Raw genomic sequence first — 27,780 nt, forward strand, 5'->3', positions numbered from 1 at the left:
ACAGTAATATAATGAGCTATCAGACTCTACGCTGAAGATCACAAGAAAAAGCGTTTTCTTCTTATTTTTTAATTCACGTAACAGGGTAACTTAGAAATTATGTATTTTATGTTTATAGCGATAGAGTAAGAATAACAAAATACTTCAATCCATTTCAAGCGTACTGTAGTTCATGCTAAACATGACCACTTGCTCACCTCACGTGACATCCCAGGTCAAATTCTACTGTTAGATTTCCTCTTATACTATTGGATATTAACAAGCAAAAGGATCGCTGATACATCACTTGAAAAAAAAAAAATGCAGAAATGGTGTTACGCTGATAACTGTCCAAACGGGCAGAGGGCTCAATACTAGCCTTATCTACTGTAGGTTGCCAAGAGAATCCAGCGAAATAGCGTGTCAGGCGACAGGATTTGTTTCATCTCACAAAACACGGTCTGTTCTTGGAAAGAGCAAGACATCGTTTTTGCAAATTAAGGGAATCGATTTCACTGAGCTACCGAAGTTTTTTTTTGCTCGTATTATTTCAAAATATATGAATGCTTTTAAAAGCGGACTAGACGTCACTGAACTGTCGTAAGTAAAAACATTTTATTAAACAAAGTTTATCTAGCAGTGTTGTTGATTCAAATACTTTATTACTTAGCAGTTGAATTTTTTTTCAAGCGTTAAACTGCAGTGTTTTAAATTACGACAGGTGCAACAGGATCAGGATAAAAGCAGCATATCGACAAATGCGTTTGACAACCGTATGACAATATAAATATTGAATGTAAAACAAGTCACAATTTAGTTTGTTTATTCAGTTAGTTTTACGCGAGTAAGAATTTACATTCACTACTGTTCAGTACAATGATTTCATTAATACATAAACGACTTAATGTACTACTACGGTAAATTGATATCAGAAAAATAAATTCTAAAGTAGCCCAAGTTAGTTTTGACCATTCTGACAAGGCTTGACATCACAGTTTCTTAATGTAAGACTAAATTTGAGAAAAAAAAAACAACAGTAATCTAGAAATAAAAATATGCATTAAAATTAAAATAGAGTCCTAGAAAAACAACCCCTATTAGGCGTTCTGAAATGACAGAAAAATTGAGCGAGTTCATTTTTTTTTGTCAGACATGGTCTAACCATAGCCAAATAATGTTTGTGAAGGGATGCTTGTATTTTCAATAATTTTTTAGTGAAGAAAGTCTTCTGTCGGTAAAGATTTTCAAGATGGTTTTAAAGTAGCGTTATTATTTCAGATACAGCGTTTAGTAAGACAAAAATAGCTTTGTACACTGACAATAAAGATATATATATATATTTTCATCTGTATTCATTTAAAAAATAAACGATAGGTTGCATACATACCCAGTAACTTCCAATGAAATGTGTAATGAAAAAGAATATATGAGGAAAAAATATACTGTTATAATATTCAAGAAATATAATAAATGATAAGAAGATGAAGAAGAAGAAGAAGAAGAAGAAGAAATTAGGATTAGTTTAAAAGTACATCATATTGGGAATATAGGATCTTAATGTGAGGTCTCATTTTAAAAGTTCTGTGTAAACATAAATCTCCTGTTGTAAGAAACAGCCTGGCCCATTCATTAATTATGACTGTACTTGATGAAAGTAGATCAGCCTGAGTTTTGTGTCAAAGTGTGGTCTAGACTACAGTATATTGACATTTTCAAGTGTCTTACAATGGTCATCAACATCCTTTAAATTCTGATGTTTTTTTTCCAATTAAATAATATTGGCTTTAACGTGATCTATTGGTAATAATAATCACTGACCAGTTATCAATTACAAGTCATATTGAAATAGGTCTTTTTCAGGATCTTCCATGCTGAACTTCTAATTCATATTTAACAGCTTAACCAAGTTCTCAAACAGAGAGGGATTCCTTCTCCTGGATCATACCTAACCTCTCAACTTAATTTAACATGAAGTTAAAGAAGGCATCTTAAGACCCCCAATACAGCTTAGTTTGCAGTAATAAATACTTAACCTGCTTTAGTTGTGTGGTAGTAAATCCTCAATCATTTGTAATAGAATGTTAGTATACAAGATGCATGCTATGGATAGTCAGAGTCCTGTATCAAAAAAGTATATCAACGCAGTTTGTTACAAACCAGTTGAATTTAGTGTCGTCCAGCTTTCTTTTTCTCATCCTCATTTGAGTGACATTGTACACTGCTACAAATTGTGGTAAGTACAAAAATGATAGAATTATTTTACAGTTGCTATTTTTCAAGTGATTAAAACTAGTGTTAAATACATTTGAGACAGGTACATATAATTCTGAAGTTTTCCTCCTTAGGGTGACGTGTGGTGACGTCATCCTGAGTACCTGATATTGTACTAAATGTTCCTAAGTCCAGATTCTTTTTAGTCAATAAGCAACCAATTCTGACCTCCTCACTAAAATGGTTTGCAAGAAAGTTGGTATAAAAACAGATGATAAGGAAATCAATATTTTCCTTAATTTTGAATACAACTAAACCAAACACCAGAAACACCAACTTTAAAAATGTTATTTTCATCTTTTAGCTTATTTTCTGTACCCAGAATAACTAAATTTTAAACTAAGGCTGAGTTTCAGACATCCATCTACTAACAGGGCAGACATTTCAAGATGTACATTCTTTGTGCCTTGAACTCAAAGGAAAACATACTTCTATCATAGGTTCTACAGTTTAGAAAGTCTACCACACTTAAAGGTTAAAATCTTTGTAGCAATATCCACATATACTTTATACTATGTACTTTTATCTTTAACATTTCGCTGCTCCTTACATGAAGTTAAAAATGATCTTGTACTTTTTTCCAGGTCCTCAAATAGAATGGGGAATGGATCAGTGAAACCAAAACAAATAAAGCAACCAGACGGGACTGTAGTGAGTCTTTCTCTTAATGGCAATGGAAACAAGCTGTTCAAAGATGCTGGTACTGGCCTTAATGTCAAGGGCACATCTGAAATCCTCAGATTTAAAGTTTCAGATCTGGAAAAGGAAAGCAAAAGAAAAGATGAAGAGCTTTGTGACAAAGATTACAAAATCAAAGGGCTTCAGGAGCAGCTTGTCAAGCAGACTAGAGTTATTTCTGAGCTTACTGAGGAGCTACAAAACAAGTGCATACAGCTGAACAAGCTTCAGGATGTACTAAAAACTCAAGGTGGTCAGAGCCTTCATCCCTCACCACTCAAATTCAGATTCAGCCAGCATGTCAGTGATTTTTTCAGTCACACCCTGAACAAGAGGAAGGGTGCAAAAGAAGGAGTGTCAGCAGAGCCCACCTCCACCTCCACTAGCAGATTTCCCAAGTTTTCTTTAGAGAATGTCAGGGTTCGGAAAGATTCAAGGTAAGCTTACACCCTTTTCTTCAGTACTATCTTTCATCTACTGGGTATAGCTGGGGTGTCAAACTATTCAAATCTATGTTCTTAATCATAGCTTAAAATCTTTTTTTTTCAGTTTTTGCAGGTTTTAGGAAATGTTCATTTTTATTGGGAAATTTGTGTAAGTTCATAATGTTAACGAACTGTTCATTGAGAATTTAATACTGCTGTCTTTGACCTTTTCATATAGCTGATACATCCTTTGAAACTACAAAGAATGGAAACTCATTCGAGTCTAGGCAGCAGATTTTCCAATGAAGGCAAAAGACCTCTCTGTAGATCACAGCCATGCCACCCTTGGATCTGATTCTGTCAGATCTCAGAAGATAGAAACAGCGGGATCTAATCAGTATTTGGATTACATCTCTGGGTCAGGAAATCATGCTGGGGACTTAATGGTGTCCATTGAGTCACATGTACCATTCCTCTGAAACTCTTGACTTTTAGTAAGTGTCTCTTGACTTTTAGTATCATGGATATTTTAAGATTTACTGCTATGAAAGATAGGTCGTAGTCATACACATTAAAGCAGTAATCAATATAAATGACTTTGTAGCTACATATTATAATGCAGGGGTGTCCAACCAGTCCTGATCGATGTCATTGTTAATGTTTGGCAAACAATAAATGGGCTATTTGAATATTTACTTTTTTTGATAGCCTAAAAATTCATTCAGATCTTTGGATGTAATGTCATACATTTTACTGCCCTTGTGTGTGTTTAACCCTTGTCGAATGGGTTGTAAAAGTCTCTTTCCTGAGTGCAGGCTGACACTGAAAAGAAGGCTACAGGAGCTCAATAAATAGTGTTGTGAGTGCTTTCCAAGAACGTTCTCTTGGTTGTTGCTGCTACAGTGCATAGTGAAGCGAAACAGACTGGCCGTGAAAAATTCGCCAACAGTTTGATAAGTTTGACTGCCTATTGATAGTTGTAGTGTTTGAGCAAAAATGATGAAGCAAAGAGACCAAAAACTTACTGTTACCACAAGGAATGGGAGCATGATAATTTTTTTGTACTTTCATATTCAAATCTGCAATGCTAGCATCTATGCAAAAAAGGGAAATATAGAACAACATTTCAAAACTGCACACAAAACGTATGTTGTGGACTTTCCCACTAAATAGTGAGTTATGGAAAAGAAAAGTGGAAAAATTAAAATCTCAACTAGTAGCAGTAGAGGCCTAATACAAGAGAGAAAGCGGCAGTCATTGCATCATTCAGTGTGTGCCACGTCCTGGCTAAACACAAAGTCATTCAGGGATCGAGAATAGAAATAGTATTTGCTGAGGCTACTGACTTGCTGTTTGGAGATTTCAAAAACAAACATTTTTGGTGAGGTTCAGCTGTTGCCTGAAATCAAAGAGTTTCCCAAGTCCTCAAAAGATGGTGAATATGCCCAATTAGAGGATGACCAGCGGCTACAGGATTTAACATTCCTCACAGATTTGACTGAACTGCTGAATGAGCTGAATGTCGAGCTGCAGGGTAAAAATAAAAATGTCATCGAGTCAACATCAGTGGATCTTACATTAAAAAAGACTGCCCTGTTATAATGTGAGATCGAGGAATTGTGTACTTAGTGGACAGTGAAGAAATAGGGCAGCTAGCTCCTGGGTTGCTATTATATCCTGTAATGATATGTACAAACTGGGCAAACTAATAGCAAAATACATGCTGTGAATTTTTCTATACACATATATTAATGCATATGAAAGACAAAGGCCATCATTTTTTAATTTCTATGACTCCTCTGTTGTCTTATTTTTAATAATTTGGGATTCCTGAAGTTATTCAAAGCAAAAAAGACTTTTTAATTAATCTAAAGAATGAAGTGGACAAATCACTTTTTTTTATTTGTCCTAATTTCTTTCTTTTATTTCTGGAAGCCTCTGATAAAAACATTTTTTGTATCTATCTTCCTGGAGCATGTAGTATGTCTTTTAAATAGTCTTTTGGGAAAACTCTGCAAATTGCAAGGCAGTGTGGCTGTGCAAGGTCAACAGCTGATACCACTATATTCCAATTCTGTTGCTAGTGTCATTTTTCATAAGACCATTATTTGTCTTTGTGACTGGAAGATATTTGGAAAATTTGAATAAGTGGTTACTAGTCTTTTCTATAGGTGAAACTGACCATCTGGATGTGTAACTCTAAGCCCTATTTTTGCTTAGTAAGGCATGGGTAAGACTGAGTTCCATAGCTCACAAAGTAATTGGCATTTCTTTTCTTCATGAGAAATGAGATTCATCAATAGAGTAAGAGAGCAGACAATACGTGTTAACTAACTGCTCTTTGAGAAAAGAAAATGTTGTTTTTTAAGCATATGTGGAATATACTGTACATCATACAAGGATCCCTTAAATTCTGTGAATAATATTTTGTTCCTTAGCAAGCGATGTTTTTAAATAAAGAATTCATAGCCTGACCATTTGATACCAGAAGTCCTTACTTTCTCTTTAAGAAGAAAGGGAAATTTCAAAGGGAAATTAAAAAATCATCCATCCATTTTCAAAATCACTTTACTCAGGTTCCAGGTATTGGGGAACACTAGAGTCTAACCCTGCAACCATACAGCCTGGACAGGATGCTAGTCCATCACAGGGTACATGTACACATACACTCTCACACCAGGGCCATGTTTTACAGGAGACAATTAACCTACCAGTAGGTCTTATTCTGTGGGAGGAAACTAGAGTACCTAGAGCAATCCCACACATGCATAGGAAGAGTATTCTAACTCCCCACAGGTAGCGCCCCAGGAACTGAACGAGGGGCCCCAGCACTGCAAGGCAGCACTGCTAACCACTGTGCCATTTTGCCACCCCAAGTTTAGTCTTTTATCTCAAATTTCCAACATATGAGGTAATCCCTGGAAGAAAAATGAGACAGCACAGGCAATCACTTGCCCTGACTTCCCAACCACTCCCAAGTGGTTTAAAAAGTAAAAGCACTCATTTGCATTATGGCTTGAACTCCATTGTACAGACATTACTGATTTCAGTCTGGACTGTGTCATTATACAATGGGTCTCCAGGAATCCCCCTGGTATTGGGCTAATATGTGCATACTGTATGTGCATTTAAATATACTGTAAATCTACTGTCTGATATATACCCTTGTCTTGCTATGCAATAGTAAAGGAACTCCTTTATCATCAGGCGTGTGTGCAATTGCATTACTTTCAGGAAAGGTCTTGAGATTCCGCAACGTGATACAAAAGTTGCTTTGAGCTTCCAAATTTGCTTGGAAAATAGAAGAATAATTGTTATTTGAATAATTCTGTAATGTACAGTTGGTGTTGCTTCGGATTAGTGCTGGGCGATAATTCGATAACGATAATTATCGCGATATAATTTTCCTCTATATAATTTTAACAAAAGTTCGATAAATGTTCAATATATATGTTTTTATGCTTTGCGCATGTGCACAAAATACTACGCGAGTGCGCGTGCATGTTGCAGACCGGGCAGCTAACGTGGTGTTGTTTACCCACACGGTGGTGGCTGACAGGATGTAGTTAGAGTGGAGAAATGAGTGACACTGAAGCAAATGTAGTGCTGCCAACGACCAGCTCGAAGGACGATTACATCGTCGACAGAAAAGGTCATTCAACTTTGGAAATTTGGAGATATTTTGGCTTTTTACGATCAAACATAAAACAGAGCACTTTAAACTTTGAAGTCTGTCTGAGCCATCTTCTATGTGTGTTTTATCACACTGCAGTATTTAATTTTTCTATTAAGATATTTATTTTGTAAATTTTACTCATGCATATTTTGACATAAAAAAGACTTGAATACTCTCTACCTCAGATTTGTTTAATGTTTCTGCTGATTGGCAAGTGTTTGTTGTGTTCTTAAAATAAAGAGTTGTTTAATTTACCAATTAACTGGTTTCTTCAACATTCACTCAGGAGAAAAAATCTGCCTTTAAACTTGAAAGAAATAATGATTTGACATTTATCGTGATATAATTATCGATATCGACTGATATGAAATTTTTTATCGTGATAATGTTTTTGGCCATATCGCCCATATCTAAGTATAATATTACTCTGGTGTATTCCATCCGTTCATTCATCTTCAGTCCATTTGTCTTGATGAGACCCACAGCCCTGTGGTTACAGTATTGTAACCACACTGTATCACTGTATTTATTATTAAGAAAATCCAGTGGTTTCATGTAATATTTGTAAGTTGTTTACTTTTCTTTGATAATATAGTCAGGCAGCTTGAGCATCATTTAACTCCTCTAGGTTCTATTAGTCTTTATATTTAAAAGTTTTTTTAAAAAAACTTTACACATGCTTTTTTTCATTTTTATGTTAATAGAAATTTTCACAGTATGTGATTATTATGGTTTGCCATATGCTTTTCAATACATAAAAGAACCATGCTGGGATTCATTCTTCCTGCTTTAATGTCGCTGTCTAAAACGTATGCTTGATAATGTTTAAAATGAACGGTGTCAAGTATTTTGTAAGTGGCTAGACATTCAAACAGAAAAAGCATGAAACTAACATTTAGTTAAGTAAATTATTATAATTGAAAGGCTTAAAAAGAACTGTTTTGATTATTAAGCATTTTAACCACGTGTTTACTTACTATTCGCAGTCAATTTGAAATATAGCTTCATAGATTGTAGAGCTTTTAGTTTCTAAATGTACAATGCACCTCCCATATTATTTACACTTACAATTCATTCAAACCATTTCATATTTGTATTTCCTTTTCTTTGCTGTATAATTCACGAAAATAATTTTAAAATACAACCCATCCCTTTTCTAGCCATTTTCTCATAAGGTCACAAGGAAATGGAAGCCTAATTTTGAAATATGTTTTTCATAATTATTTAAACTTATACTGTGAAAACCCAGAAACTGATAAAATGATTATATAATAAAAATAGATATAAATATTCTTGAAATGTAAATTCTAAGCATTCAGCAATAATCCTTTGACAACTGGAGATCTTTGTAATTTCATTTTTTTCAGTTATTAAAAAAACAATATTTCTGTCATGTTTTAACATTTGGTCAAATAATTATATAGCTTTTCAAAACTGGCAGGCTAATTTCTTAGTTGCACAAAATAATTCCTGTGAGGATTTAAATGATAAATTATTTTTTAAGACATTTCACTATTGTGAAATTACAGTATATATTCAGGTATGATGTTCTTGGATGGTTTAATCTAAAAGAAAAAACAGTAGTAATCATTTGGTTAATGCATTCTTACAGATAGTGACAAGTAAAAGAAAATGCTTGGGTTATTACCGGTACCAATATGTTCATAACAAGAATTTTCCTGTCATGTAATATAATTTGGCTGACAGATTAGATAAAAATAAGTAGTTTAAAATTCAATTTCCCCTTTCATTTAAATGTGGAAATGCTCTGTAACCCCTGCCCTGTCCTTTGGCAAAGCAAGCTTGCAATCTGTTAAAATGGCCTTAGGGCACTGATCACATATGAACACAGAAAACCTCACATCTGTCTCTTACAATACATGTAAGCACACTTAAATGAAAACCTCCTTCAGATGTACAAATCTACTAGTAATCTTGCTAAAAAGCAAGATGTTGTAACTTGTAAGCAAACGATACGTCCACAGTCTTATTTTATGTTGCTGGATTCCTGGTTTTACAATATAAAGCCTTTGTAAAGATATACTTAGGTTTGTGTATGGCCTATAGAATAGAAGAATGCAGATGCATTTTATTCACTGTGTATCAATAAATGTACCTCTCCTACAATGTTGGAGAATGCTGAAGTTCAAACAGTCTTAAAGAAGCCAAATATTTTTTTCAGAAATGCTGTAGGGATTATGTTCTAATTAATTTAATGGCTCCAGTAAACATTTAATCAAATCCAGTTTCTTTTGGGCAGATGTTCTCAGCTGTAACTTTATTGTTACCTGTGGGATGAGTAATTTGAATGTACTGTCTTGCTGCAAAAGTCCAGATCTCTGTTCAGCAGTTCTGACTTTTTAAGTGATATTTAACCCTTAACAATTTGAGTTAAATTCAAGATCCATAAAATGTCATAAAAGCTTTATCTTTACCTTTAACAACAATTGAAGGCAAGGAGGTTTGTGGTTTTACATTCCTGCTGCAATCCATCTGTTGTACCTTGGAAGAGGTACTTTACCCCAATTGCTCTAGTCTATCTTAGATGGACTAGATGGATGGGGGGAGGAGATGCTTATTCATGCTTTTCATACCATGGATAATATAAGCTGTGTCCCAATGAGCTCATGTAGCTGGGGTATGGAAATTACCTGTTTAATAACAGTTGGCTTTAGAGGTAGATGTTTTTTTAAGAGATTTGATATATACTGTATAACAGGAGTGATTTATTGTTGTTTTGTTCTATTGGCACTCACAGTTATTTGTTGTGTTTGACAGTGTGAAGAAACTGATCACAGAGGCTCTCAATAAGAACCAGTTTCTTAAGAGGCTAGAGACGCAGCAAATCCGAGACATGGTGGAGTGCATGTATGAGAGAACCTACAACCAAGGAGAATATGTCGTCAAGCAGGGGGAACCCGGCAATCATTTATTTGTTCTGGCAGGTACTGAAAACAATTAGAAAAATAATACAGGATATAGACATTTATCTTTTATTAAGGTTAACTAAAAATGAAGACATATTATTTATAAGGTATTACTATACACTATTACTACAGCTACCACTACATATAAAGATTCCCATTTTGGAATGGGTTAAAAGTTAATGGTAGCCCCTCATGATATCGCAGCAGGTATAATTAGGAGAGAACTACAGGAACACTTTAATTGTTGTGTTGAACCATGATTATAACCAATGAAAAAGGAATACAGCTTACAGAGTTTTCTGAAAACAAGAAACCAATAAAGTGTTGAAATTGTAATTATAATATATTACAATTACAAGTAATTATTTGGTCTCTGAAAGGGAAATTAAGATTTTCAATCCATTCATTTCCAGTAACTGTTTTATCCTTAGAAGTAAGCAATGCACCAGAGTCTACTCTGGCCAGCCCAGGACACAATGCAGAGTGAAAACCTGGACAAAACCCCTGTCTCTTGCATGACACACACATTAAGGCTCACAAATATAGGTGTAGTAATTTAGAGGTGCTAATTAATCTTTACAGAATGTCAACAGGATGTGGTAGGAAACCTTATCACCTGGGGAAAACTCAAGAAGACAGAATGTGAACATTTAAATACACACAGGTTTCTCAGCATGGTATTAAGCCCAGGACCTGAGTGCTGTGAGGAAGCAATGCTATCTGCTGCTCCACTTTGCTGCCCTGTACAATTTTTGTTTCATTTTCTAATTCTGAATGGTGTCAAGTGCCTTTAATTTTTGAAAGGTCAGATCAATTCTTGGTGATGTGGTGGCTCAGCAATTAGCATTTCTGACTCACAGCGCTGGGGCTCTGGGTTCAAGTCTGTGTGGTGTTTGAATGTTCTCCCCATGTTTATGTGGGTTTTTTCCAGTTTATATTCCCAAAACATACTGGTAGGTCAATTGGCCTCTGTAAAAATTGGCCCTGGTGTGAGTGTGTACGTGTTAATGTCAGTATCTGCCACACAGAAGGAACTGAAGTGCATGATTTTTTATGCTAAAAGATATATGTAAATATAACAATAATTTGGCTAAACTCCTAATATAATTTTTTAAAAATGTTTTCACCCTTGTTACAGGAATGTCTAAAATAATTGTTATTATATATGTGTAATGGTTAAATGGCATGTGTTAAAATTTTTAGCAACTGGCCTTAAATTAATATTTAAAAGCTTTATTTTTGTGCATTTTCTAGTGTTTATGTCCAAATTAAGCCGGCACAAAAGACTTCTTATTGCATGGAAAGTGGTTCTGTGTTTATTTAAACAGACAGTTTAAATTTGTGCCATTGAATTAAACAATTGAAGAGTTTAAGGGCGGTTAAATCAATAATGGAAATAATCTTGTTTCGATTAGGCTTCCTGCAACAGCCTTTATTTACTTAGCATTTCTCATACATTTTTCAAATTTGGCCTTGAGTGTGATAAAATGTCAGCTTTTTTCAGAAATCCTTTGACATATAAGTAGACCAGTTAATGGTTAGTTGGGAGATTAAAGCATTCATTACTAGTCAGAAAATATGCAGCAAAATATGTCAATTGATAATGTACTTATCTCTCAATCCAAATCATAATGATGCTCAATAATTAAAATAGAAGAATAATGTTTTTTCATATTCCTTTCACAGAGGGACACCTGGATGTCTTTCAGCAGAGCAAATTATTAACAACAATATCTGTGTGGACTGCATTTGGTGAATTGGCAATATTATATAACTGCACCAGGACCGCATCAGTCAGAGGTAAAATATACTTGGTTTATAATAAAAAATTGTCATGGAAAATAGGGAAGACATGCATATAAGAAAAAAATATTTTTTAAAAATGTCATACTCTACATAATTATTGAAATTGCATATACAGTACAAAATGTTAAAATACTTAAATATAATGAAAAACATTAAAATACAGCCAGTGAGTATTCCAACTAATAGCTTTTGTCACATTTTCAATATGTCAAAGGCCTTAAGAAGAATGGAAGCTCTGTCTAGTTAAAGTATGAGATTTCATGAAACTGCAATCAAAGAATGACATTGATACAACATTATTCTGGTCATAATAGATGGGCTCTTGTAGGGTTCTTTTCAGATGTTCCCTCAGTAATCGCTTGTAAAGTGCATGCTTTGCCCAGGTGCATCATTCTTCAAAGAGCATCTCATGTTCAGTTGAGTTGGGATTAATCAACTTTATAAACCAGACCTTTCTGGTGACTCCTTTGCCTGTGAGGTTTGCCTTTTGCCAGTCTGACATGATTATGCATTATACTTCTCTCTATCAGAGCACAAAGATTGAAAAATCTGTGATGACCCGGCTCTCTCTGTTAATAACAGCTGTGTTGTGAATTACCTGTAATTTTAATTGTCACTAATTTGTGAAAAAACACAACTCCTCTGCTCCTTGTTTCACATTTCATTATTCTCAGAATAATATTGATATCTCATCTAATACTGTAGGGACAAGATCTATTATTATACGTAGAATTAAGTTTTATTAAGTTCTCTGATAATCTTTGTGTGCCTTGACCAGACAGCTGGATCCAAAATACAGAGGATTGTCTAACAGTGTAATCATATATATTAATGGAAAAAAGAAACGCAACACCTCCTCCTCCACACTCTGGCCCTCCCAGCATATAATTTGCGTGGAACAGGCTGAAGAGTGACTCAACCGTGAAGAGGACCTGATGCCACTGCTGACAAGTCCATCGCAGCCTCTTTCTAGCCCAAGACAGTCAGTGTGATGTCTAGGAGGTGTGAGCAGAAGGCCTCTGACAGGTCGCCTTACTCTAAGGCCAGCAGCATGGAGCCTCACTGTCCTGTCACTGATGCAGGCACTCTGTATGAAGGCAGTTTCAGCAGCAGTATGGGTAGCAGATCTGAAACGATTTCTCAGATGGACCAGTCTGATGTGTGGGTCCTGCTCTGGTGTAGTCACTCGAGGGCGACCGGATCTTGGACGGTCATCTGTCCTGCCGGTCTGCTGAAACCTTCTCTGCAGTTGGGACACAGTGGAGCGGCTTACTCCATAGTGTCTGGCAATGCTGGCACATGACATGCCTGCCTTTAGCAATGGCCAATGGCCCTCTCCCTTGCTTCTGGTGACATTCAAGGCATTATAGAATGCACAGAAAACTGACTAACTGTGGCCTTTTTCTTGTAGTGACCTAAGTTTTGAATTAAGGCCTTTTTAAAGGTGACCTAATGAGGCACTGTTCCACCTGGACGTCGTTGGGTAAAAGTGCACTTAACAAGCTTTTCTTGTGATTGGCTAGTTGCAGTGCCTCACTGCACAAGCTGTATTGCTGTTTAAAGGGCTTAAAACAAATTGATAATTTTTTGTGAAAGTACATAAGCTATAACTATAGTATTCTCATTCCAGAAGATGTTGCGTTTCTTTTTTCCATCAGTATATATCGCAGATAGACTAAATCTAATCTGTAGTCTTTTTTTTCACAAAACCATGGGTCCAAGGTTCATCACTCAAAGGTAGGTCCACCAGTGAGAGATCTGCAATGTGGGTTCTAGAACAAAACCCAACAGCATCTCCAATCACTAACTTGTGTTGCTGTATCTTAAAAGCAGGAATCAAAGTCATTTTTGTTGGTTAATTCACTCCTTATCTCTCTAGCTTAAATTGGCAATCTGACTTTTCTAACCATGTGACTGCAAGCAGTATGAGTCAGGACATAAACTTTTCTTCAAGACACCAAGCCAGAGTAAGTCAGTAAAGTACAGATATTATTTCTGCAACAGAAAAAGTCTTGTTATCGTGAATTGACTGTTATTTTTGCCTGATCAATGGAATTAGACAGCTGGACTCTCTTTTTTGTCAACATTGAATATCCAAGCATATTCAATACCAAGCTATAGCTGGGACGAACCAAGTTTTCCCATATCTTGCGGCTGGACTGCAAGGAGAACAAACTGCATGCACAGACTGTTTTACAGAGTGTTTTTTAAGACCGAAACTCAGCTAGAGGCTAACTAAGGCAGAGCTGCTAAGCAATGCAAGGCAAAGCTCCCCCTCTCCTTTCTGGTACGGGGACTCCTATCAGAACAGAGCAGCTTGAAGTGGACCGTGGACCAACTCCAAGCCCTGTCTTACCAGTGGAAAGTTTAACTCATCGAGGGCGTGTGGCCAATGGATCTTTGAGTATAAAACTTTATATTATAATTCGGAAGAGTTACATTATTCCATACACATTTGATGTTTAGTTCATGAGAGTAAATGCATACAGTATATACTTGTAATATAATTGTAAATGTAATGCAATTATATATTGAACCTGTGAGTTCATTATATAATTGAATATGTGAATTATATATTGAACTGTGAGGTAGACCATAACACATGTTATATTCAATGTGTTAATTTGTAATCCCCGAGTGAAATATTAGCCATTTGTATCATAGCAGATTGTCACTGATATATTCTTTTAGTTTGTTATTGATGTATGTTCTGGTTTTAAATCAATAAATTGTATGTTGTATATTTAGAATCCGTTTGTGAGATTGTAAATTATTATTTTTGATGAGTTCCTAACAGTCATCAAGTGCTCTTACAATTTACTGTAACAATTTTCTGATATTTACAGTAAATTAAATCTCCACATCACCTACAATATTTTGTCATTAGAATCAAATTATTGTAAACATGATTTATTGACTTATTATACATGAACCAAGCTGCCCAGAGAATAAGATGTGTTGTTTCAACAAACAACAGACTAGTGCAGAGAATCCAGGAAATCATTAAGTGAGGGACAGTCTATGTCCTGGTTGACAAAGTGTTAGCCCAGGATGGTCACATCTACGTACATCCATCCATCCACAATGGTCACATCTATGTTTTCAGATAGTCGTGGCTATATCACAAGAAATTCTAGTAACAAATAACCCATACGGTAAGAAAACGATGTAGCTAACTGCATGAAAATCATTGCATGATTTGCAAAGAGATAATATGTTGACAGGTCAGAGATTATTCTGTGGGCCATAGAATATCTGGAATTGTGCCAGAGACAGTTATGGAGCTTTTTATTCAATGGAGTATGCTGTTTTTCCTTTAACAGACCGTGTTCAGAGATGTCAGATGTCAGAGTTGTACATCATGCGGACTATTGTATTATTCTAGAGCAGTGAAGTGAAATAATGAGGGACAAAGTAAAATTAATGCAAACATTTACAACATTTACTTTGATACAACTACATTGTGTGATGTCATGAGGTGTTTCTTTTCCTGTGGTTTAGACCTGCCTTTTTTCAAAGCTGAATTGCCCAACATGGTGGAAGATTACAGACTGTCTGACAGGACACCAGCAATCACTGGAGCAGGATCAATTGTGCATCCTGCTTCTGACAGTATCAATGGATCACTGAGCGGGGATGAAAATGGTGTTGACATGCATAAAAATCCAAGGTGGAGCCCTGTTAGATTGCCTAGCCTTTATCCAGCACAGACTGGTGGGCAAAGATAGCCAACTGAATCTGTTTCTTGTCTGAAGGCCAATTATTAATTAATATTTCCCCAGCTCCAGCTGAAAGGGCAGCTCTACACCTAACTTATTTTTCCCCAGCACCAGTTTAAAGGGCTACTGCTAAATTATTTTTCTGTAGAACTACTGCAGACTATTATTGTTCCCCAGCTCTGGCTGGAGGGCTTCACTTTCTTTGCTATTATTTTCCTCTCCAACTCAGGCAGAAGGGCAGTGTCATACAGTAGCTAATTATTTCCTCTGGGAAAAGCTCTATAATTTTCCCCACAGCCCTGTGGGAAGAGCCCTATTTTTCCCAAAGTGGATTGTTCTTTTCCCCAGAGACCAGTTGGAAGAAACTTATTTTCACCACAGGACAAGAGTTCTTTGAATAAAAAACATCTTTTTCACTTTATATTTTGTGTTATAAAGGTACTTTATAACTTAGAACTTATACCCCTGTTGTGGGCAGCCCCATGCAGCATTACAACTGTCAGTGTATTTATTTCTGGAATATTAAAATTCCAATTAAAAATTAAATTAATCAGATAAAAACTAAATAAAATTAATTATGTTACAAATCAAAATACTATTAATCATAATGTGAAACAAAAGATTTTGAGAAATTGTGCCTTTTGTACCACACTTCTTATTCCATGAACAGCGATGTTTTGACCACAACAAGATCCGTTGATATGATGGTTTAATTACACATTTTTCTTCTGGTGTAACTGTGCCTTTGGGGAAGCACATAATCGTATTTGGTGTAGCAAGATTTATTCATGAAACCTGAAGCTATGTCCAACTTAATGCTGATCTGGTCATTCTGTGCAGTTGAATCCAAGGACATTGTGTCAGTCAAATGTAAATCACAGTACAACATTACAACTGAATTTTATGAGAAATCTTAATGGCACAATACCTACAGAACGGTAAAATGTATAAAGAGTAAACGTACAGATGCAGCCATTCAAAACGCCCCTGTCGGTCATTTTGGCCAGCCAATCACGTACCGCGGTATGACACGCTATGACGTAATGATTTGCCTGCGGCTTCACCACTGGCCACTATCACCACTGGCTTGTGAATAAATTTATGTTCTATGTGAAATAACACTGTATAAATTTCAGATTTGTAAAATAGTGTGTATTATAACAATATGATTACCAAACACACACAATACTATATGTTGAAACTATTAAATATAAAAATAATAATCTGTAAACAGTGCATAAATGGGTAATGTATTGATTTTGTCTGATACTTCTTCTGTCTTTGTATGAAAAATAAATTTTGTATGTAAAAATTTGAACCAGAGGATTTACATATCTAGACTTAAAGTGATGCATTGTGTAGTCTTGAAAAGAGATAACTATGTTGGGGCTTGATTCAAAGTTATTGATTTATCAACTCAACCCTACTATGACCTACTTCAGAATCAACACTAAAACACAAACCAGGGGACACAAGTGAAAATTAAACAGAAGTTTTAATTTATTTTACAGTTTCTACAGTCTTTGCTAATCTGAGCATACACATTACTTTGCAATTTTAGAATGAATGTTTCATGAGTAACTTTATTCAAACAAAATTTAATATACTCTATAAATAATAAAAATCTTAAAATCTAAATACAATAAATTGTATGGATTACTGTTGTTGCTTGTTAAAAGAACTCTTAACAAGTTACAAAACAAACGCTCTTGTTCTAGAACCATACAAACTACTTGTCTATTTCAGAGAAAGGTATATACAGTATTGTCTGAAATGTTTATTCCTAGGACATACTGCAATTCAGATGTTGAAGAATCAGGTAGATTTATACTTTGCATACTGTACAACTCATATTTTTGTCAAATTGCACGTTGTTTTATGAATATTTTACCCCTTTTTGAAAGTTTCTTTTGAATGTTTTCATGTATAATTCTTATGAAGGGTAAAATACTCAGCATTTGTTCATTTGTGGGCACTATACCTCATTTTTAGATAAAGTCAGAGGAGCTTATTTTCCTAACTAAATTAAAAAAATTACCTTGGTATTGATATTAGCTGACAAAGTACTGAAGAACTATAAATTAATCTGAACACTTGGCATGCTGGGACTTGAAGGCAGACACCAAAAACAGTTGCCTCTGGTTCTTTGTTCTTAGACAAATGGAAACATCTGTTGTTTCTTTGGGACTATAATATTTTATGGCTATACTCTCTGAGTTGGGCTATTTATGGAGCTCTAGGTAGAATATGTGCATAGAATATGTTACATGAATGATATGAAGAAATATGTTTCCCTCACACACATCATATCTTGTTGTAGCTGTCACCAATGTCAAAACATGGGCCTTGGACCGGGAAGTGTTCCAGAACATTACAAGAAGGACTGCTCAAGCAAGACATGAGCAGTACAGAAACTTTTTGCGAAGGTAACTCAGTAGTAAGATTGTGTTAATCTTTAGTTATATGTTTTCTTTTTCAGTAAACTTAAAATTTGTTTTGTTGTTTTTTAAGTGTTTTTCTGCTAGCCAACTTGCCAGAAGACAAACTCTGTAAGATAGTTGACTGCTTGGAAGTGGTAAGTTCAGACATTTCTCCTTATAATATAAGCAAATGTTTCCCATAAGCTGAACTGAACAAGTTTGATGGCCAAGAAAATTCATGTTTGCTAGTCTTTATAGTGTAAGGTCAATCAAGTGAAGTGCTTGCTTTCTGATCTCTTGATGCGTGACTCTGATCCTTCACATGGGTTATAGTGGTTTAATCAGTCTTGATTATATGCATTTACTTCTAAGATTTATCATTGAGAGCAAGACAAAAGTTTCTGCTGTGAAGACCACAAAATATTTTGAAAAAAGTTGTTTGTTTGGGGCATTGCCTGAGCCCTATATTCCATATAATTGATTCAGATCTGGATGGTGTCTTCCTCTGAATATGATCACTGTTCCCTAAGAACTGTACATGACTGACTAATTCAAACAAATTGAACCAACTAATGCAGCAATCCCTTCAACTTGTCAAGTACAACCTTGCTTATATTTGCATAAGTTTTATGATCAAATCTGATTGTCTCGCTTGCATCATGAGACTTACAAGTTGAAAAACACCAGATGGCCCTGATCTTTAAAGAAATACACATATCCTCATCTAGTGACTCTCTACTGATACAAGAATCATAGATGTGAAGCCAAGATGATTGAGAGCTTATGAATGGACAGCAAAAAAGAATGAAAGCTTAAATTAATTTAGTAAAAGTGGATGTTCACAGAGAATTCTCAGCACCCATAAAGCATGGTTACGATATCATGTTTTAATTACAATTAACTGAACTTTTTAAGAAGCTAGCACTATAATCTATTGTTTTTTGTAAACCCAAAGAAATACATGCAGTATGAGACATATTGCATCAGACAGAAACAAGCATAAAATAACTGCATCTTTATTCAGTTCCCAACAATGGTGTTACTGTATTCTCAGCCTCAGGAGTCTCATTAATTCCCCCTCCACACTGTGATGCATTGTACCAAAAGTGCTGCACCGGGCCTCCTGAGGTTATACTATCTAGTGATCTTGACTTCATGGATTTTATTGTCAAGAGTCTTTCAATATCTTTATTTTATGGTCTCCTGTCAACAAAGCAAAATATTTTATTGTAATCTTCTAATGTCTATGTTGAATCACAGTGTGTTTTATTGTAACAAACAAAATCATTACGGTTATGATTTCTGCCATTAGCACACCTAACTACTAGCCAATTGGAGACAAATTGTACTGCCTTTTCATCTATGTGAAGTATGATCAATTAAACATGAAACTGTGACTGCCAGTGTAGCTCAACAGCTGATACTGGTGCGTTTAGAACTATGACTATAAAATAGAGGGATTTCTCAGCTGAATTTATAATAGCCTTTTAAAAATACTTTTACAATGAAAACTTCAAGGACATTCCTTTCAGTTTCTTGTCCCATGGGTGGTTTGGGAGAATTCTGTTATTCATTAATTTCTGATGGGCTTGATTATATTCAGTCTCTGTGGAATATTGAGTATGTAACTTAATACTACCACAGATGTTTCAGTTGAATAATCAGATAATAATGAGCTACATTATTATACTGACTTTAGAAAAGAATTATATTTGGCAGCCTGTGAGACCAAATATTCAGAAGTTCTGAATGCTAAGAGTTTTAAAAAGGCTTGAAGTTTGTTTTGGTAGAGAATTGTTTAATTCAAAAATGTTAGAAGGTGTTTCCACAAAATAAAAAGATTAGCTTGGATCCCATAGTTTGCAGGGAATCTTATTTATTATCAAATTACACTGGCAAAGAAAATTATCAAAGGCACGATCTCTAATGTTATTTATATTTTTATTATAGTTTAGTATAGTTTTATTTATATTTATAATATCTAGTTTTATTATGGAACCATAATATAGAACTTTAAAAAACAAGCAATTTTACAAATATGGTAAGATTAGACAATACATAATCACTAAATTTAATATCTAAACCACAAGCACAGCCTTTTCAGCATATTATTGTGAAATTATCATTAAAATCTGATGGAGATAGTGTCCTATCTTTTCACCCATTTGCAAACATTACAATTTGCAAAGTTGGGTATTTCTTGTAATTTGATATTCCACAAATAGTGTCCTTATAATATTCTTTAATTAAAATCTTATTTCATTTATTTAATACAGTCCTAATTTTCAAAATTGTGTAAAATGACAATAGCTGTTTCTGCACTGGATGTGATATAATCTAAGTCTGTCCTTAAGGAGCTATTATAGAATGTCTGGGGGTTTGTGGGTGGGTAATGAAGTCTGGTATGTATGCAGTAGCAGAAGGAATGCATAAAGAGAAGCAGCAACAACAAAGGTTCCAGATGCAGATGGCTACTCTGAGCTATTGTCACTTGCTGTGTTGCTATTACATTTTGCTATGTAGCAATTATGTAGTAATTAAACAGAAGCTGCAATAATATTCTTTAGTCATTTGCTTTCTGTGGGATTCTTGAGTAGTCTTATTTTGTTGTTATGAGAGAGACTGGTAGTAAATCCTTTTTCATCTCTATGAAGTGATAAACAATCACATTTTTGTATCCCACTGGGGAGAGGGTGATGTATTGAGAATGTTTGAAAGAACATGACAGATTGCTATTAGCATCTGAACTCACCTATGCTAGATTGTATTATTTATTTGTGTTGTTTTTATCCAATGCATTACGGTAGTTCATCGGAATATATAACTTCAAAGTGTTTTAATTTAAAAAAGCTGTTTTTGAAATTAGCTACTTTTGCACTGTTTTCATTCCCTGAGAATATGACAAACATTGTCACTATGTTTAATTTTTCCTGTTTTAATATTGCATTCTAATATAAGGCATTTTGCATACATTCACTGAAGGTGATCTTTTATTTCATAATTTACAATCAGTGTTATGTAATTAAAGTTAAGTATTTGAGTTAAACCTTTATTCCAGTGTTTTGTTTAGATAATTGCCATGGAGTTATTCAGTATTCTTTGCTGTCTCTTGCTTCCTCTTAAGTCTTAGAGGATAAGTGAAATAGTAATGTTTTAGCTCACAATATTTTAAACACTCCAAAGTGCTGAAAGCCCTCTATAAATAATGGAACTACACAACCACAGTGTTGTAAAAAAGCACAGGATATGGATCTTATCTTTATTAAAACAATGACACAGGAGAACTGTTAAAACTCAATGAACCCTGTGGTGAGATAGGATTAAGTTAATGATCACAGTAATATTTCTGGCATTTTTTCTGTTAATACCTGTGATAAAAGCTGCAGGATATCCCAGAGGTATGTCAAAATAGTAAACAAATATTACCAGCTTTTGTCTGCTGACAGACTTAAATAAAACATGTTCATGTTGAGATTTTCTTTCAGAAAACATATATCATCCTCACTAATTCTGTGTGTGCAGCATGCAGCTGACTATGTCTTGCTGATTGAACAGATACTATAATTACTAAAGCAGTGTTCTCTATGCCAGTAAGTGGAACTGCGGGTGGCAGTGTGTCTTGTGGGTTGGAAAAATCAATGTCTGAATTAAGACCTCTATTTCCTCTGCTGTCAGGAATATTATGACAAAGGGGATTATGTCATCAGGGAAGGAGAGGAAGGAAGCACTTTCTACATTATAGCCAAAGGAAAGGTAATTCCCAAACCTGATTCTTTACTGTCTCTTCTTGTATAACCTATAGTTCAGTGTCTTCCCATATCCCGTCTGTCAATAAAATCCCTAAAATGGACCCCAGACTCGCCTCATTTTGCAATTCGACACCAGACTTTATAGAACATTTTAACACTTACAGCCATGTCTGTGGGGATTGCATTGGCATAAAAGTGTAATAGAATCAGTTTGGAATGGGCAAGTAACTAGACACTTAAGATAGAAGCAAGATTCAGACACTACCAGAGTATTATGAGACAAATATGCATGTGCTAAATCCCTACGTACTCTGACAGGAAGATATAGTCAGCATACAATGATACTTTAAAGAGAAAGCAATATATAATAATACACTGCTACAATTATGGTGTATTCCCAAATGATTTAGTGAAATAGTTAAAACACAATAATAGAAAATTAAACAAAAATACAGATAAAAATTAATGCAAGGATTTTAGAATGAAATGTGATATGTTGTCACAATGGACACATTATCAGGCTAGTTTTAGGTGTAGTAGGGAGCAGTGCAGTGGTTAGGGCTCTGGTTGTTTTTAATTATTGTGTGGAGCACTGCTGTTTTACTCCGGAGAATGGTGTTTTGCTAATATTGCTTCATTAAATACCCAGCTTTATAAATGGGTGGAAGCTGTAGATACAAATGTCACCCAAGTTGATTAATAATAATTGTGGTTTTCCCAGAGAATAAACTCAGTCCTGGTTGCACTGGGGCAAAGACCTGATCAGCCTATGGATACACTGCTTTGAGATGTTCTACTACTCTTTCTGTGCAGCTACAGCTAGCTAGCGAAGGTTGGCAGGTTGAGGTTGTCTACTATTGATGGAATTAGCGAGTTGATCCCACAGATGTCAAGAGACAGAACTGGTTGTGGAAAGACCTAATTTTCTTAACCTTTTGGTTAATTATGGAACTCTATGGAAAACTCACTCTTCTGGTTGGCATACAATGATACAATGATACATCTGATTGGCTTGCAGGAAGCAAAGTGGGTGGCTGAAGAACTTCATCCATGTACTGTACTAAGCAGTAAGACTGCCCTTATTCTTCACTAAACACATTCTTGCCCTAAAGGAGATTCCTTCTCACATCATCACTCTTTCACTTCACCTTAGTTGGTTTGAACAGTGCAACAGTCAGTATAATGTGAGTTCTCTTTGTTCAGGTCTGTCTAGGGCAGGGGTGTTCAACCAGCCAATCGCAATCGACCAGTCCATTTGACTATTTACTTTTTTCATTAGACTAAAAATTCATTAAGATCTGTGTAATGAATCTGTGTAATGTCATACATTTTACTGCCCTTGTGTGTGTTCAACACTGGACAATTGGGTTGTAAAAGTCTCTTCCCTGAGTGCTGGCTCACACTGAAAAAAGGCTACAAGAGCTCTGTAAATAAAGAGTGTTGTGTGTGCTACCCAATAACGTTCTCTTGGTTACTGCCGCAGGAACACCATGTTCGCTAAAATGCATAGTGGCAAATGACAAATTTGTGACAAATTCACCAACAGTTTGATAAGTTTGATTGCCTATTTGATAGTTTGATAGTGTTTGAGCCAAAATAATGAAGCAAAGAGACCGAAAACTTACCATTACCACAAGGAATGGGAGCATGATTATTTTTTTGTACCTTCGTATTCAAATCTGCAATGCCAGTGTCCACGCGAAAAAGGGAAATATAGAACAACATTTCAAAACTGCACACAAAACGTATGTTGTGGACTTTCCCACTAAAAGTGAGTTACGGAAAAGAAAAGTGGAAAAATTAAAATGTCAACTGTGAGAAAATAATTATAAAGAGCTATTTTTTATTCAATGTTACACTTTGGAGATGATAATTCTGAAATTGCAGGAGTAGCATGCATGCACAAATACATAAAAAAAATCAAATAACAACAAAAACTGTTTAGTAGAATGTAACATTACTGATGAGTCAGATTTATTTTGTCAATAATGTAAATAAAAAACATCCAGTTTCTTTTGCAATAGGTCATTTGCAGTTGCATCAATATGAGACTAGGGAGTAATTGTATTATAGTTATAGAAATCAAACTTTATTAGTAATTAAACTTGTCAGTTGATGTGGTTCAGGTTAAAGTGACCCAAAGCACACAGGACCATGTGGAACCCCAAACGATAAAGACTCTACAGAAAGGAGACTACTTTGGGGAGAAGGCTCTGATCAGGTCAGACTGCTGTATTTGTGGCTGTTGCTCACAGGTTGTATTCAGTCCACCCTAAACTGTTACAAAATATATTCCTTTTATTGGATTTTCAACAACAGAACCAACGCAATTCTGTTGTTGGCATGTTTTATTAAAAAAAATAATTGATATGGAAAAAAACTAAAAGCACAGTTCATTGTAACTCTTTTTGTCTGAGAAATGAAAGGTTTTCTTTTCAGTTGGATTTTGTTTTATTTAAAGTTAAATGGTGAGAACAGCCAGGTAATGTAATAATGTCGAGTTATTCTTGTGGCTTGATTATAAGAAAAATAAAAAATGAAAAGTATCCTAAATGACTTGTGGAGATTGAAACATATTTTTAACCTTTTTCAATCCCTTTATATCTGTAAACCCAGTATTCTTTCCACTATCGTATACAGTATACTGTACATATATTAGTCTAGAGTAGTATTTTCTACTCTTGCACAATAAATGTGTATCAGCAGGGTTTCAGGCAGTGGACAAATAAAATTCTGTTTGAACTCCAGTCTCTAAAGAGTTCAACAGCAAGGCTTGTTATTTTAAAGTGTGTTTGATGTGTGCCTGATGCTCTGTAAATCTGCTCCCTTTCGCAGTGATGATGTGAGGTCTGCCAATATAATTGCTGATGAAAATGATGTGGAGTGCCTTGTTATTGACCGAGAGTAAGTAATATTCTATCTGTGGACAAACAATAGAAGGGGCCTCAATACTCAAGAGCTTCCAGTTAGCTCAAAGTTAACTTCAAAGGGTTATTTTGTGTTATTATTGATTAAATACTTTGGTCTTCCATGTTTAGATTTATACCTGATTATCAGGAACTTCAAACCATTAAGAGAGGATTCCAAAGAATTAAATGGTTGCACAGAACATACAATATGCAATGCAGAAATTAAAGACACAATCAATATTATAATGTATGTACAATATCAGTATCAGTGATTTACTAAATAATACAAAATAATAAAAAATAAGAATATACATACACATTTTAAATTTGCTTGACAATAGAGAGGATAGAATATATGTCAGACATTGCTCTGCGCTTAGATGGCTTGGATCATCTTACTTCTAACTGTTCTGTGACTTGTTCCCGTTATTTCTTTGTATATTTTCTTTGCAGGACATTTAATCAAACTGTTGGGACTTATGATGAACTTCAAAAATATCTCCAAGGGTATGTGGCAAATCTCACAAGAGCTGATGAAAAAAGGCATGCTAAGTAAGTAATGCAAGTACAAGACAATATGAAGACTAATTGACACTGGAAATTGTTTTTCAATTTAATTATTTTCAATGAGAAACTCTCATTCAACTGTAATTAGTAGCATAAATTTATAGTAGGCCCAGAACAATTTAAAACCTCAACCCATCCACCAATCAAGTTACAAACCCATCAAGTACCGGGTTTTAGAATGTGTGATTAGAGAGCAGTTTGTAGGTTTGACTTGTTTTGTTTGTAGTACAGTACATGCTACACATTATTTTGCTGCTGTGGTTTTAAATTGCATTATGGCCTCACCCTTTTAGGTATCTCTGCCTCCTAAATAAGCTCGTGTCTCACAAGTCAGACAAGCAGAAAACTCTAGGCTAGAGCAACCACCCGGCAGTTGTGAAGATTTGAACCAAACTATTTAAAAGTTTTTTGTTCGTCTTTCATTTAATGATGTTGATATTAATTATAGGACTGGTCTTGTAGTTGCTGAAGATCACTTGTAGTGTTAAAGTATATGTAATTTGCTTATCTGCATCATGAATGTGCTTATAATGTTATTTGCTTGATTGATGGAAGCAATTCTCTCTGCTCAATTTAGCCTTTACTCTGCAATGCAGAAAGTAAAGACACAATCAATAGTATAAGGTTGAACAATATCAGTATCAGTGATTTACTCAAGGTTTCCAGTTTTACCACTTTTTACTCGATGTAAAACATTATTTTTTTCTTTTAAAACAACCTGTTATTCATCAAGCCTAGTTTGGATGCAAAGAAAACAATCAGAATCTTCAAACATGAACATTACAAAACTAAATATGCATTAACCCAATAGTGTTTTCCTGAGCTAGTCATACTGTAAAGTAAAACTAACAGAATATCACTTTTTCATTAAGTATAGTATACACATTTTTTTGTGTAAAATTTTATTTTGATTGTAAAACGTATTATACATAGTGGCTTTAAAAACATTGTATTTAAAAAGGAGGTTAAAAATGCTGTCACATGAACTGCTTGGCATCGAATCCCAAGTAATGCCCAGGCCCCTTGTCCCTGTAATAAAATTTAGTTTGTATACTATATTGACATGTTTATTCATTTAATATGCCTCAGTATTGTAAATATTAAATTAATATTTTTTCACAAAGCAGGATTACTCAGACTCATATATACAAAATAGGCCATTGTGAATACAGTGCTTTTTTCAGGTTTACATGCAGGTGGCAGCCACTCAGAATGCACAGTATTTGTTCCAAATACCTCAAAAGGCATGCAAAAATGTTATGCATGTTTGTAGCCACAACAGATCTCATGTAGATAGATAATGTGGCTTATATGACATTCAGACAACCTAAAATGTGATGAAATGTAATATTTTAAGTGTTTTCTCAAGACTTAAGTAAGTCTTCAATACAGTAGTGGTGATTTGGGGTTCCTTCTCAGCCTTTATATCAAGAGGTTTATTGCATTTAATAGTGGTATATCTCAGAGAAAATGAATATTCTGTTAAATAAAAAAAGAAATTGAAATCTTTCCATCCCAATCAATTTTTATTTAGTTTTAGAATACATTATAATACTGTTTTTGATAGACTCTCAAAAGGTCTGTATGCATTGTGGTTTATTTAGGCTCAACGATTACCATGTTTCAAAACCTTGGAATTTCAGTCTCTAAATTATTGTCTTTATATGTATAAATTAGATTACTTGAGATTACTATCTCAGCAATTGAAATCTGAACATTATCATTTCAAACATTATGAAGAAGAAGCGAGAAGCACTGGTTTTATTTCTGATGCCCTGGTATTGTGGTTTCAGTTTTGAACTGGTAGACTCCACTGTGATTCAGTAAGTTGCCATTTCAATCGGTGACGCAGATCCTCCTTCACAAGAAGGGATTTATCAAATGCACCCAGCATGGGGGTTCAGAGAAGCAGGGGCAGGCTTTTCTTCTCCTTGCCCCTGTGTTTTTGTGATATCTGTGGCTGCTTCACGTCTGTTTTTTTTCAAGCACAGTAGTAAATTCCTCTTTCAGACTATGGCTGTAATTTATTTTGAAGTAAACATTGGAGCTTGTTACTCTGTCAAAGAATTAGCCCTTAAGATCATAGCTTTAGATCATAACCTGTATCAGATGTTCTTGAACTTGCAATTTGAAATGTATCCAGAGGAAATGTTAATTATAGAAAATGGACTAAAGGTTTTGCATCAATTTGAATGTCTATTGTTAATAATGTTTAACTTTTTATTGTGAAATCAGATGCATCAAAAATAATAATTAATGTTTTCTCGTAAGTTGTTGTGATTCTACTGTGTGTCTTAGTCCTTAGAGTTCTGTTTATTTTTCTCTTTCATACCCACCTTTTGTAGGAGATCAACTTGTATGCACTGGGCTCCTGCTCTTTCCTTGGAGCTGATTCAGCTGAAGGAAAAAGTATCTAGCTTCTCATCCAGCTCCCCATTCGAGAACCTGGAAGTCATTGCCACACTAGGGGTGGGAGGTTTTGGCAGAGTAGAACTGGTATGTTCAGAGTACAGAGCATACTGGAATGTAAGACATACAATACAAAGCATTGAGTTATGTGTGGTAGGCCAAGTATTCTGTACTGTACATAAACAAATGTGTTAATATAGATGCTGACTTTACTTTGTACTGAAATCTTTCTATATTTTGTATTA

The 27,780-nt window shown here is 34.9% G+C and overlaps 1 protein-coding gene across 2 annotated transcripts in view; it reads left to right on the forward strand.

Annotated features, from left to right (window-relative positions):
- Positions 1-538: 538 nt before the first annotated feature.
- Positions 539-27,780, forward strand: part of prkg2 (protein kinase cGMP-dependent 2) — a 44,538-nt gene continuing 17,296 nt past the window's right edge. The window contains exons 1-11 of one of the 2 annotated variants that reach the window (XM_088911314.1): positions 539-579; positions 2,835-3,365; positions 9,808-9,974; positions 11,643-11,756; positions 17,802-17,907; positions 17,993-18,056; positions 21,577-21,654; positions 23,777-23,871; positions 24,486-24,554; positions 25,013-25,111; positions 27,472-27,622. In XM_088911314.1, the coding sequence (XP_088767440.1) occupies positions 539-579; positions 2,835-3,365; positions 9,808-9,974; positions 11,643-11,756; positions 17,802-17,907; positions 17,993-18,056; positions 21,577-21,654; positions 23,777-23,871; positions 24,486-24,554; positions 25,013-25,111; positions 27,472-27,622 (1,515 nt within the window). Of the gene's footprint in view, positions 580-2,834; positions 3,366-9,807; positions 9,975-11,642; positions 11,757-17,801; positions 17,908-17,992; positions 18,057-21,576; positions 21,655-23,776; positions 23,872-24,485; positions 24,555-25,012; positions 25,112-27,471; positions 27,623-27,780 lie in introns of those variants that run through there. The other variant, XM_088911315.1, reaches the window with a different exon arrangement.

The sequence above is a fragment of the Atractosteus spatula genome, chromosome 3 (assembly GCF_055471065.1).
Source record: "Atractosteus spatula isolate fAtrSpa1 chromosome 3, fAtrSpa1.hap1, whole genome shotgun sequence".
Lineage (NCBI taxonomy): Eukaryota > Metazoa > Chordata > Actinopteri > Semionotiformes > Lepisosteidae > Atractosteus > Atractosteus spatula.